Source organism: Engraulis encrasicolus, chromosome 19 (genome assembly GCF_034702125.1).
Source record: "Engraulis encrasicolus isolate BLACKSEA-1 chromosome 19, IST_EnEncr_1.0, whole genome shotgun sequence".
Taxonomy (NCBI): Eukaryota; Metazoa; Chordata; class Actinopteri; order Clupeiformes; family Engraulidae; genus Engraulis; species Engraulis encrasicolus.
The window spans coordinates 23,015,898-23,029,615 of record NC_085875.1 but is presented as its reverse complement, the minus strand read 5'-3'; the positions used below and the strand labels follow the sequence as shown (position 1 = coordinate 23,029,615).

General features: G+C 44.4%; 1 protein-coding gene across 1 annotated transcript in view; it reads right to left on the bottom strand.

The window, feature by feature from the left end:
- The window catches only part of cnsta (consortin, connexin sorting protein a), a 76,534-nt gene that overhangs the window by 35,459 nt on the left and 27,357 nt on the right, over window positions 1-13,718 (bottom strand). The window contains exons 4-6 of the mRNA XM_063183836.1: window positions 7,056-7,086; window positions 3,994-4,080; window positions 3,301-3,415 (exon numbers count right to left, since the gene is read on the bottom strand). Of these exons, the coding sequence (XP_063039906.1) occupies window positions 3,301-3,415; window positions 3,994-4,080; window positions 7,056-7,086 (233 nt within the window). The remainder of the gene's footprint in view (window positions 1-3,300; window positions 3,416-3,993; window positions 4,081-7,055; window positions 7,087-13,718) is intronic.

Here is a 13,718-nt window from a genome sequence, read left to right as displayed (position 1 = left end):
GTTGGAGCAGTAAGGAGATGGCTGGTGTGGTGTATAGAGGAGTGGTGTAGAGGTGAGGAGTGTGGAGGGGGTCCGGCAGTAGGAGCGGTGAGGTCCGGTGAGGAGTGCTGCTTCGGAGTGGCCATCTAATATTAGCCCGGCACATTTCCCATGCTGAAACCCAAGCAGCCGGCTCACATTGCACCGGGCCACAGCACCAACCCCATCCCCTGCATGTTTTAACCATCAGCCCAGCACAGGGCACAGGCACAGGCAGGCCACCCTCACACACACACACACACACACACACACACACACACACACACACACACACACACACACACACACACACACACACACACACACACACACACACACACACACACACACACACTGTGTGTGTGCATGCATGTATGTGTGTGTCTGCCTGTGAATGCCATGTGTGTGTGTGTGTGTGTGTGTGTGTGTGTGTTCCCCATTTCCCGTGTGGTTGTGTGTGTGTGTGTGTGTGTGTGTGTGTGTGTGTGTGTGTGTGTGTGTGTGTGTGTGTGTGTGTGTGTGTGTGTGTGTGTGTGTGTGTGTGTGTGTGTGTGTGTGTGTGCACGCGTGCCGTTAGAGGGAAACTCAGGTGAGCTTTGACAAAGCTACTGTGTGCGGATGTCTGAGACGGTTCCCTTGCAACACTCCTTGCAGCCTGTTTAATAACTTAGTGAGTATCTCCTCGGCAGTGGGTCTTTGAGAAGGCTTTTTATCACGAGGAGATTACCATCAGGCAACACACAACACACTCCACGCACAATCAAAACCACACAAAGTAAATAAACAAATATTCACACTACCCAGAATAATGCAAAAAACATTGTGATAAACATACTTCAGCTGATGATACATGAGCATATTACTAGATGGTTCTCAGCATTCTCAGCGTGCATAAACAATCATGCATAGATTCCTTTTTTATTATTACACACAAAAGGAATCTATGCATGGTGCAGCCTTTTCTCATTTTTCAGTTTTACAATATTTTGGTCAGCACCCTCAAAAGAAGAAAAACTTGTTGGGTGAAGCCTGCTCCAACTTTTACGAACTTGCATAAACAATCAACAATATAAAAAGCAATAAAAGCATACTTTTGTTTTATGCCCCTGCCAAGCAACAACCACACCAGCTACATATTAACCCGCAGTTTGCCACCGTAAGTGGGTATGCGTGTTGTGAGGTGTGTCGTGTGTCTGTGTGTGTGTGGTGTGTGGTGTGTGGTGTGTGGTGTGTGTTGTGAGATGTGTCGTGTGTCTGTGTGTGTGTCAGGGCTTGAAACTAAGGGGCGCCAAGGCGCCAAATGCGGGTGAAAATCGCATCTGGCGTGTAACAAGTTGATCCTCACTAGCCATTTGGCTGGTAGCATATTATTGGGGAGTGATTGAAAAAAAAACGGTGATAGATTTCTCTGAATGTGTTCGCTATCAAAAGGGAATCCAGTCTTGCGAACCTAGGGCACTTGTCAAACACTGCAGATGCCCCGCCTCCGTGGAGAAAGTCGGACACGCCAAGACGTGCGCCGCTTGCTCCGGTTTAAATATGTGGCGAAGTTTGCTCTCAACTGGCAAGCGACGCTATGTGCATATTTTGCGACCTGCCTTGCGACCTGCCTTTTATAATCCAGTAATGTTTTGCATAGTTGTGCGCAGTTCTTAAGCTGTGGGAGTGTGGGTACTGACACAACCTTGGTTACAACGCACGTTATCGAACATTGCACAAACATTCTGTCAGCATCGCAATGTCTGTCTTGCTTTGACAACAGTGTAAGAAAACAGGACGACGACAGAAAGTCGGCAGGTAACGACATCATACCGCAAATCTGGATAATTCCCCGAATTTACGCCAAAAGCAGGACATATTCAACAGGTCAAATTCTGACAATCAATGGGCCAGCAGTGACAAGTCGGGCGGTGCTTTGCTTTTCACGCTGACAGTTCACGTGCAAGGCAGTCCTGTCCAGAATCCACGCATAACGCACATTTAAAAGGCGCATGTAGACTTTGCATATCGTTAAAAAATATGAAATATGTGTTCCCCCTTGTGGCTTTGTCGCCAAAATTGTCAGGAGTTGATGCAAAACGTAATGGTGCAGGTTGTCATGAGATAGGCTAAATAAGATATAAAGGCTAAATAATATGTTACTTTTATGATTAATATCCCAGAAGATGTGATGTTTCATGGCAGGCGAACGTGCATCAGACCTGTGTGGGATACATGTATTTGCACATTAATGAACAAACGAATGAAAATTCCTTCCACCTCAAAGAAACAAATGGCCTTCTTCACATAGTTCCAGACCTTGCACTTATGCGTGTGCCCTTGCACAACACAGCATGTTCATTGTGCTTGTCGTTTCTGATCAATAAAGCAAATAACACCAGACATCAGATCAGTTCTGTAATTTCCTGTCTGCTCATCCGAGTAAAATATTACTACATATTATATTATATTATATTATATTATATTATATTATATTATATTATATTATATTATATTATATTATATTATATAGGGTCTAACATCATATCAATCATATCAGGCTACATTATGACTGTCATGATGGTTAAGAAAATAATGGCTAGTGAGGAAGCCGAATGGCTAGTGAGTCAGGGAAACCACTAGCCATAATGGCCGGTGACCAAAAAAGTTAGTGTCAAGCACTGGACTGTGTGCGTGTGCGTGTGTGCGTGTGTGCATGCGTGCGTGCGCGTATGTATGTGTGAATGAGCACCCAGACATCATAAGGTTTATGTTTATGTGCGCGTGTGAGCAGTGGGCCATTGTAAAACATTACTTAAACATTACAGAAAGCAGGCGCACGTCCTCATGCCGGCCCATTGAAGGCATGCAAATGAATGGCCATTGTGTGCAAGGTTACTATTGACACTGTGTATGGAAATACACTTACAAACCTGTAAGTGATGTTAATATGATTAGTGTGTTGAGCACTGTTGAATGGAAAAGCATAACAAGCAACTACACGTGGGTGTATAATCTAAATTACAATACAAGGATATGTGGGTGTGAGTGTGCCTGGGTTGGGGCTTGTAAACACGCGTGTTGCACTTGTCAGAATACATTTGTTTATGGGCAAATACATTTGTTGGTGTGCTTTTGACTGGGACTGAGCGAGTGTGTTTTTATGTCTTTGTAGGACTGTGTGCATTACTGTTGGCGTGCCCATGCGGATGTGGTCAGTGTTCAGAGGTGTGTGTGTGTGTGTGTGTGTGTGTGTGTGTGTGTGTGTGTGTGTGTGTGTGTGTGTGTGGTTAGGTGACTCACTGCGTGTGCGTTCTGCAGATGTGTGAGAGTGTCTGGAGCTGCTGAGGGTCAATGGGGCTGCTGCTGCTGCCTGTGGCTGCCCTCTGGGGACCCCCCGCTCCCCTCCACCGCAACTCTACAGCAGGGAGGGACAGCACACACTTAAGGATTACTATTATCATCACAGTCAATGACTACAGCCCATATCATCATAAATCATCATCATCAGCATCGCCATCATCATCATAATCACCATTGTCATCATAACAACACTATTCTTCTTATTATGATTATTATTGTTATCATCATCATCATCATCATCACCATCACTATTATTAGTACCACTACTACTACAGGTGGGAAAGACAGAGCACCCATTATGACATGTCATGGCTATTGTTTATTATGCCACTACATAACTTTTATTACATTAATGCTGTTTATAAATCAAAACTTGACTGAGTTGACTGAGGCAATAGACTCATTCTCCTAATCAGGTTTGGCAGTAGTACAAACAGTAATACAAACACTCTGACACAGACGCGCGAGCGCACACACACACACACACACACACACACACACACACACACACACACACACACGCACACACACACGCACACACGCACACACGCACACACGCACACACGCACACACGCACACACACACACACACACACACACACACACTCTCTCTCTCTCTCTCTCTCTGTCTTACCCCACTGTTCTTGCAGGGCAGCCAGGTTGGCCAGCAGTCTCTCGTGGTAGAGGCGCTCTAGCTGCACGAAGCGGATAGCCCGCTCGTCTGAACACACAGACGTTAAGGCTCATAATGCAGTACACACACACACACACACACACACACACACACACACACACACACACACACACACACACACACACACACACACACACACACACACACACACACACACACACACACACACACACACACACACACACACACACACACACACTGTATGTATTAACAAAGGCACAGGCACTTCACATTCAACATACTTGACAGAGGCACATACACTAACCCGTAAACACACACACTTCAAAGGCACACCTATTGAGCAACAGAAAGTGCTGTATTACAGTTGTTGTGTTTTGGAGTCAGAAACGAGAAGGGCACACAGTGTTCTCTTGAAGAAAATTCCTTGAATAAAATTGTATCTAGCAATTTTATACTGCTCATAAAACAAGCACCTCTATGACAATGCCCAGAGACGCAGAGATCATTTCTGGACCAGGGAGTGCTTTGCTGAGGCCAATGTGTGTGCGTGTGCGTGTGTGTGGGTGGCACAGACTCCCCCATTCAGCTGGAGTGGAATATAGAGTGTGGGATTATCTCTCCGTCACATCCATAAACATAAAGATTTTTGTCTTTCTGATCGTGTGAGCGGAGAGAGAGAGAGAGAGAGAGAGAGAGAGAGAGAGAGAGAGAGAGTGTGTCTGCTGCACAGTCAACCAGTGCACCTAAGCCCTACGGCTTACCGGCTTCTTAAGACCTCAAAGGCCAGTGAACAACGCTACTCTTCTGTTACGACCCTGAACCAAGGACGCAACTGAGAACCAGGCAAGATGTTGGATTTCCCCAGCTACAGTAAATGTATTTATTTATTCAATGACATACACAATAAATTCACTTGTGCAATGGATCGAGGTCAATCAACAGAATGTAATGTATGTAAAGTAAAAGCTGGTCTGCTCTTGGCTGTGGCACTGCACTGTTACACTGTGGACTTGGGTTCTATTCCGACCAAAGGTCATCACCAAATCCTTCCCTGTCTCACTCTCTCCCATTACTTTTCTGTTTCCTCTCACAATGTCCGAAAAGCCCAAAAATATTTCAAAAAAAGTAAATAAATATGAAATAAAAAGAGGGGCATTAAGTGCTATGCTGCCTCCAAGACGCCTCCAAAATGGCAACGCAACTGATTACATTACATTACGGTACACTTAGCTGACGCTTTTATCCAAAGCCACTTGCAGTTACAGTATTTAGGCCCAGGGTATTGGTCATAGTCCCTGTTGCCTTTCTTCAACCATTACCTACTGCTTAGGGCAGGATTCAAACTTCAGCACAAGAACAGAACACCCCATCCTCACCACTAGCCAGACTAAGCTTCACATAAGGGGACACATCCGATGAGAAATGCATTAAAACTAGATTGCATTCTCACAGAAAATGATGGAAGCGGGCTTGCCTTTTGGGGCAGAGATGAGCAGTTTTATTTTTGATATGTCTATCCCTAAATTAAAAACAAACTACTATTGAGAAAACAAAGCTAAAAGAAATGTTGGAAAAAATCCATGCACCCAGTCAAAAGTTATGGGCCAAACAATTCAGCCATCTTGGATTCAGCATCTTGAAAGTGTTGTAGCTCCGCGTTGTGGGGATATACTAAATGACATACATGGTATTTTAAGTTGGCTAAGGAACACTGCATATGATATAATTTTGAAAATCAACATGGGTCCGAGTGGGATTCGAACTCCCAACCTCCATATCTGTAATCCAGTACCTTTGCCATTGAGCCAGGCAGCTGGCTGTCAGAACATTCCAGCAAGACAATTAAATATCAGATTGCATTGACTTCTAGAACTGTGGTTGCAGGTGCTCGTTAAGAATAGAATGTTGAGAGAAAGTGACAGTTGAGATGGAACCCTATGGCTGCACCTGTTCTGATTGACTGTATGGCAGTATGTTGCTCTAAGGCAGAGGGCAACCACACAGGGTCTTCATCAGGGCGTGACAGACTGTCAGGACTGTCACGCCCTGATGAAGACCCTGTGTGGTTGAAACCGGTTGGCGTTTTTAGTTATGTACCCCAGTTAAAATAAAGGGTTTTTAAATTACAGAACACCATACTACTCCTTGTCTGTATGCATGAGTCGCCTGAAGTAGGCCCAACGGCCAACAAGTTTTGAATAATTGATATGTATCGATGCATCGATCCTATAGGCGGCGATCAAATCGAATTGTATCGCATTGAAATTGGCAGAAGCTATCCTTTAAGAAATCGATATCGAATCGTATTGTCATGGAGGCTGTAGTATGACTACTACTCTTACGCAGTATTTCCACTCCACACCACTGTCAGGAGGACCTACTGTAGGCCTGGCCCATGTTTGGCCCATATGGGCCCCAGATGTGGCCCAGGTTAAGGGCCGTGTTGTCTACCCATAATCCTTTGCTCGTTGAACCCTCAAATCTGCAGATCAGAGAGCGCACTAACAGGCAAATGGGATTAGTGTGAGTGAGGGGGTGCTGCTAGGCCTGAGGTGCATAAGGGTTAAATGTGAAAGGTCATCTCCATGGTGCCTAAAGTAGAAACGCTGACCCTTGCACATGGCAACATTGAGCAAGGGTTTGGACAGTGATAGACATGTAGTGAGTCTGACAGGTGCAATGTGCTCCATCACCGCAGAGTGTAATGTAATTACTATTAGGCAAATACGTTATGACATGTGGGGTCAGACAACATACAGACTATGGAGGAACATAGACACACACGACACACACTAAGACATTTATGCAGTAACACAAAAAGACACATGTGAGCGACACACACACGTGCACGCCGCACGCACGCCACACACCGCACACACATGCACACGCACACACATGTACACACACACGCACACACACGCACACACGCACACACACACACACATGCATACACACACACACACACACACACACACACACACACACACACACACACACACACACACACACACACACACACACAGAGTTTCTGGAAAGGATACAATCTTCTTCGAGGACTAAGGCTTCAGCAATCTGCAGAGGTATAAAAAAGCAGAGCAGAAAAAACACATTACTTACATTTGCCCACCAAAACCCAAAATCAAATCACTTTTCAAAGCACTGCTGAGACACTTGAGGTCCTGCGTCCCGAAAACATGAACCTACAGCACATATGCTTCAGTTTGTCCTCTGTGGTACACTGATGTAAGGAGGTGTAATGTGTCCCATTGCTGTATGTCCTCTTGCAGTGTTGTGTCCTCTGTATGCCTAGAGGACTGAGTGCTCCAATGCTGAAGACAGGCTCAAACTGCACCTAGCTTGCACAGACCAGCGCAGCCACTCACACGTACGCACACGTACGCACACACGCACGCACGCACACGACAGGAGCTCACATATCTGCCTATTAGAGGGGGAGAAGGGGTATGACCTCTTTCTTGCTCCCTTATTCACTCTCCTTCTTTCTCTCTCTCTCTCTCTCTCCTTCTCTTTATCTGCCTCTCTCAGCTGATCTGCATAAACATGAATCACACAGTTAATGCATGTGTGGCGGGGGAGCAGGGAACATGTGCAAACGAGGACAGCGTAAAAACGCACACATTTGCACACACCCACACAACCCACATTAGGGATGCAAATTATCGATTAATTCATTAATCATTAGTTGATAGCCTTATCGATCGACTTACGATTAATTGATAAGCGGCGTTTTCCCCCTGAAATCTCAATGTTAAAACCTGTACATTTAATTTTTTTTATAAAAAATTGAGATAATAGACCACATTTCAATTAATTCTATTTCAATTCTTTAATCCAAAGGTGATTTAAATATTCCCACTATTCACACCCCTCTTCATACACACTCTTCACATGCCCATTTCATCTGAGTCTCTTGTCATTTAAATTGTCGATTAATTGCGATTAATGTTTTTTAATCGATTAATGCATTGATCGATTAAAGTCGATTAATCGATTAATCATTTGCATCCCTAACCCACATACATGTGCACGCGCACACGCACACACACACACACGCACGCACACAGTCCTTTTTAAATGCATCAACCTACAGTCTTCCCACCACCAGTAATTGAGAAACAACAGAATCAGATCAGGTGACATGATAATGCAGCCTTCACAGACAACATCAAGATATTTATGTTCTGTGTTACATATGAGAGGCTGGCTTCATCGCACAGCATTTATACTGTGCTCAGGGCCTTAAATTAACGTTTTTCATCACCAGCCAAAATGGCTAGTAGATGTTGTTTTTACTAGCCAAACGCACACTCACAAATGGGCCAAAGAGGCAAGTAAATTGGCATTTTCTACCAGCCAAACTGAAATTTCACCAGCATTTGGCCAGTTTAGAGCCCTGACTGTGCTACATATTACAAGGGATATGCGGCATAGGGCGAAGATGAGATACTTCAAGCATACTGTATGAAATTCAGTCTTAAGACTATGTCAGCCACATGACATGAGTGTGTTGGTGCGTGAATGCAGAATGTGGAGCATTCCACATAAAACATGTGGAGAAAAGCCACGTCAGGATAGACAGGATATATACAGAGGATACAATGACTCCATTTCCCCCCAATGCCATGCCATACGGTACACAGTGCTGTTTATTCAACCTCCTCAAGAGCATTACAGTCTCTCGCTGCAGAATCAGCCCCCAGGATAGGGAGAGAGAGAGAGAGAGAGAGAGAAAGAGAGAGAGAGAGAGAGAGAGAGAGAGAGAGAGAGAGAGAGAGAGAGAGCAGGAGAGGGAGAGAGAGGTAGGGAGAGTGAGAGAGAGATGGAGAGAGAGAAATGGAGAGGGGGAACATAAATGAAAGAGGGAAAAATTGTGGAGTAAGTGGAGGATCAAAAGAGGACGTGGGGGAGAGCGAGGAAAACGATTAAATGAAAAAAGCAACACAGTAAGGGAAGAATGAAGGAAAAGATGGAGGAAAAGGAGGCGTGGGAAGGAGAAAAAGAAATGGGCCAGTGACAGAAATAAAGAGAGAGAGAGATTTGTTATGGTGAAGACGTAGAGAGAGAAGACAAGAGAGAGAAACAGAGACAGAGAAAAGACAGACGCAGTGAGAACAGCAGTAAGAAAACACAGAGCGAGAGAGAGAGAGAGAGAGAGAGAGAGAGAGAGAGAGAGAGAGAGAGAGAGAGAGAGAGAGAGATAGAGAGACTGTGTATATCACTGTGTGACACAGAGGATCAATAGTTGGTAATGTCTGCAGACGAGCAGGGCCTCAGGTTAATGGTTAACCCCCAGTAGAGAGAGAGAGAGAGAGAGAGAGAGAGAGAGAGAGAGAGAGAGAGAGAGAGAGAGAGAGAGAGAGAGAGAGAGAGAGAGCGTGCATGTGTGAGTGCGTGAGTGCGTGAGTGAGTGAGAGTGAGAGAGAGAGAGAGCGAGAGAGAGAGCGAGAGAGAGAGAGAGAGAGAGAGAGAGAGAGAGAGAGAGAAATAGACTGTTGACTGGACTTAGCTCAGGCCTCTATGGTAGTGGCTCCCTCTAATGGTGATGAGGGGAGTTGCAGCTGCACCATTCTGCAGACAGTGTTATTCATCTTCACCTTAATAATCAATACAAACATCCTGTCCTCTTCATCATATTGTCCTCTCTTTCCATTTCCCCTCACTTAAAGGAACAGTCCACCATTTTTTTTATTTTCGCACATTTGCAGTATTTCCAAGCATTATTCATGAATGTGCATATCATTTTCTTCACAGTTTTTTCAGTAATTAAATGTATTGGATCAGAATTATTAGCATAGCTTAACATAATCACTGGAAGTGAATGGGGGCATTAGCATCAAGCCACACGTGATCACAGGACAGGATTAAATAGCCGTTTTGCACTCTGGTGAATTTTACATTAATTTTAAAGTATTTTATAAGTACATTTGATGATGTTTTGCTTGCCCCCATAGACTTGCATTGCTACGCTTAATTTGACTATACTGTTAAACTAGGCAATGGAAACACATGGACAAACAATATATGCATATTCATGAATAATGCTGGGAAATACTGCAAATATGTGAAAATCAAAAAATAGTGGACTGTTCCTTTAATATATGTATATTCTGTCCTCTATTCATCCACCAATCCACCATAGTCTTTTCTTCGGTTTGTCTTTCGCTCCCGTATAGTTCTTCCGGCTATGTCTCGTAATTATTTTTTTAAATATTTATTTTGGGGCTTTTTAACAGGTATTCGGACAGTACAGATAAGACAGAGACAGGAAACAAGTGGAAGAACAAAAACGGGGAAAGGTTGGGACATGATCCAGTCAGATTCTAAGTCAGATTCGAACCCGAGTCCCCATGGAGAACTTTGCCTGTATGTGCTTGCTCCTACAGCGTCACAGCATCCCACTCTCTCCTCCATTTTCATCCTGCTCTTTCTCAGGTAAAGCGGCTTCCTTTGATATGGCTCAGGCGGCTCCCCATGGACACCTGGCACGAGGCAGGCATCTGATCTCTCCTCACGTCTCCATGGCCGCATCAGGTCACTGATCACACACGCAGAGGATGTTGCGCAACCAACCATAATAGATTGTGATAGTGTGTGTGTGTGTGTGTGTGTGCGTATGTGCGCGCGCGTGTGTGTGCATGTGTGAGAAAGAACCATATCGCCTTCTCAAATGCTTAGCACCAACCAGCCAATCACAGAGCTCCATCAGGTTCCGCTCATGGCGAGCGGATATTTAACGAGCGGCCGTGTTTAATTAATGAAAGCAGAACCTTAAAGCGATGGTTCGGAGTAGAATCACCCTAATGCCATTTGAACCGTGACACCCATCCACCTTTACACCCGAAGTGTTTTCTGCCGCAGGCTTACATCAACAGAGTTGCCGTGTTATTCGATGTTTATTCCGGTTAGCTTGACTCAAGCGCATACGGATACTGGGCACCGTCTCCAAACTTTCCCCACAAAAATAACATGTCATGACACCAAACTTCTGCAGTAGCACAAATATGGTCTGTACTCACGAAACGAAGCATTTGGAAGTTTGGAAATAGTCCAGGAGTTTATTATTATCAACACAAGCCGAATAGCTTCTCTGCTGCTAAAGCTGCGCCAACGTTACTTCCGTCATCTAAGACAAGCATGTAAGAGTCCTCAACGAAGCTCATAATATGCACAATGAAAAGTGAATTCAGCATCAGTATTGATAACGAAAATCCTTGTCTAGTTGATAGTAGGTAAGATTTGAAATATCTTTTAAGTATTGCCTTGAAAATATAAGCCTTAATCACAATTCAGTGAAAACTTTTTTAACACTCTCGTCTGGAAGTTTGTTGAAGACTTTTACGGGCTTGTCTCATATGACGGAAGTAACGTTGGCACAGCTTTAGCAGCAGAGAAGCTATTCAGCTTGTGTTGATAATACTAAACTCCTGGACTATTTCCAAACTTCCAAATGCTTCGTTTCGTGAGTACAGACCATATTTGTGCTACTGCAGAAGTTTGGTGTAATGACATGTTATTTTTGTGAGGAAAGTTTGGAGACGGTGCCCAGTATCCATATGCGCTTGAGTCAAGCTAACCGGAATAAACATCGAATAACACGGCAACTCTGTTGATGTAAGTCTGCGGCAGAAAACACTTCGGGTGTAAAGGTGGATGGGTGTCACGGTTCAAATGGCATTAAGGTGATTCTACTCCGAACCATCGCTTTAACACGACACTCTGCAGCTAGAAACATGTTGCACGTATAAGAAGCCCACTCATAGACCATAGTCAGAGAGAAGGCAATTACTAGGCACCGCTTCATTACACCGGATGAACAGATCAGAGAGGGATTGATGGAGAGAAAGAAACGGATGGAGTGAGATGGAGAGAAAAAGGGAAGAATTGAGAGGGGAAAAAGAAGCAGAGGGATGGAAAGAAGGAATGAGGCAGAGAGACAGTAAATAGGCCATAAAAACAGGGGGAGGGAGAGGAAAAACAGAGAATCAGACGGGTCGATTTGAGGCAGAGATCAGGAAATAACAGCATTAGAAAGCCTACTCAGCCTTCCCTCGCCACTGATAGGCCTATTATACCACACTGAGGAGAACAGACACAGTGTAATGATATCCCAATGGTGACCTTGCTTTCACAGAGGAATTACATCACTGATGGACCAAAACAAAAAGTATCCATTTTAGCTGAAAGCGGGCCCAGGACAAAATCATCTGAAAGAGCACCCTTCTCCATGCTTACAATGAAATAGTGGAGACTGGGGACCCAATTCTGAGCCCCCCTTTCCCTGAGACCTCAATGGAATGTGCAGTAGCATTACATGGTTAAAAAAATGTTTTAAACACGCCAAACAATGCCTGTAAGGAAATGGGCAGAATATGGTCTACTGACAGCCTGAAGATAAAAGGAAACTTGACTGCTGAATAATTGCTACATAGTTTAGTTATCGAGATTTGGATCTCAGCCAACAGTCTCATGCCTGAAGTATAGAGACAGTGACATGCTGCCATCAAGTTTCCCTTTCCCCAAAAACTTCAATTTTGGGCACTAATCAAGGCCTAATAGCCAGGAAGGAAGTCTGGACATTCAGATTAACTTTGGTTCCCATTGCCCTCTCAGTATGAGGTTGAACAATTGGACATGCTAGAGTATAGTATACGATTGTATAAAGTCTCAAATTATTTTATTACATTACAGTTTTTTTTTTACACTTTTTTGAAATCCAAAACTTTCCTGATTTTTAAGTACAGGCCAGGGTATTGGTTACAGTCCCTGGGGCAGTGTGGGATTCTGTTCCTTGCTCAAAAGCACCTCAGCCAAGGAGTGAGATGGGGAGTGAGAGGTTGGGATTTGAACCTGTAACTCTTTGATCTAAAGTCTTTTTCACTAACCACTAGCCACACGGCTGCCCCCATGACATGTATACCATGTGTTAAATAAATCTGGCTACCTCATCTCCATTAAATATCAGATGAACTCACGATCAGACCCATTTTGGTACAGGGCATGTGTGCACCATGTGACAGTGCCTACAGTGCAGTTAAAGATCACGATCCAATCTTGGCGTCATAGCATTACTGTTGCCACACCTTTGGAACTTTTTGACTCGTTGCTAGGCAGTGTCTCGCTCACCCCTGTTACGCTCAGATCACCTGTTTCTTACGCACTCGCCTGGAACCTGTGACAGCGTTCCATCGTCTACTTGGAATTCCTCTGGGGGCCAATGCAAACACATGACAATACTGACCCCACCCACCCCCTCCAATCCATCTCTGGATCTCCAGAACAGAATGCTGAGACAGAGTGACATGGAGATATTGCTGTGTTGAAGAGGCTGTGTGGGACAGGGAAAGTGATAAGGTCACAGAGAGATGGCAGACAATACACAGACATGATGCAGAACACAGATGTACAGCACAGAGAGATAGAGAGCGAGAGCAAGCGAGCGAGAATGAGAATAAGAGCGAGAGCGAGAGCGCGAGAGAGAGAGAGGGGGAAAGTGATAATGTCACAGAGAGATAGTAGACAACAATGCATAGACATGATGCAGAAAACAGATGGAGTGAGAGACAAAGGAAGAGACAGACACATGGAGAGACACAGAGATAGACAGATACAGGAAGACAGAGGTAGACAGAGAGAGATGGAGAGAGAAAGAGGGACACAGAGACTAGAATGTTGAAATGGTAAAA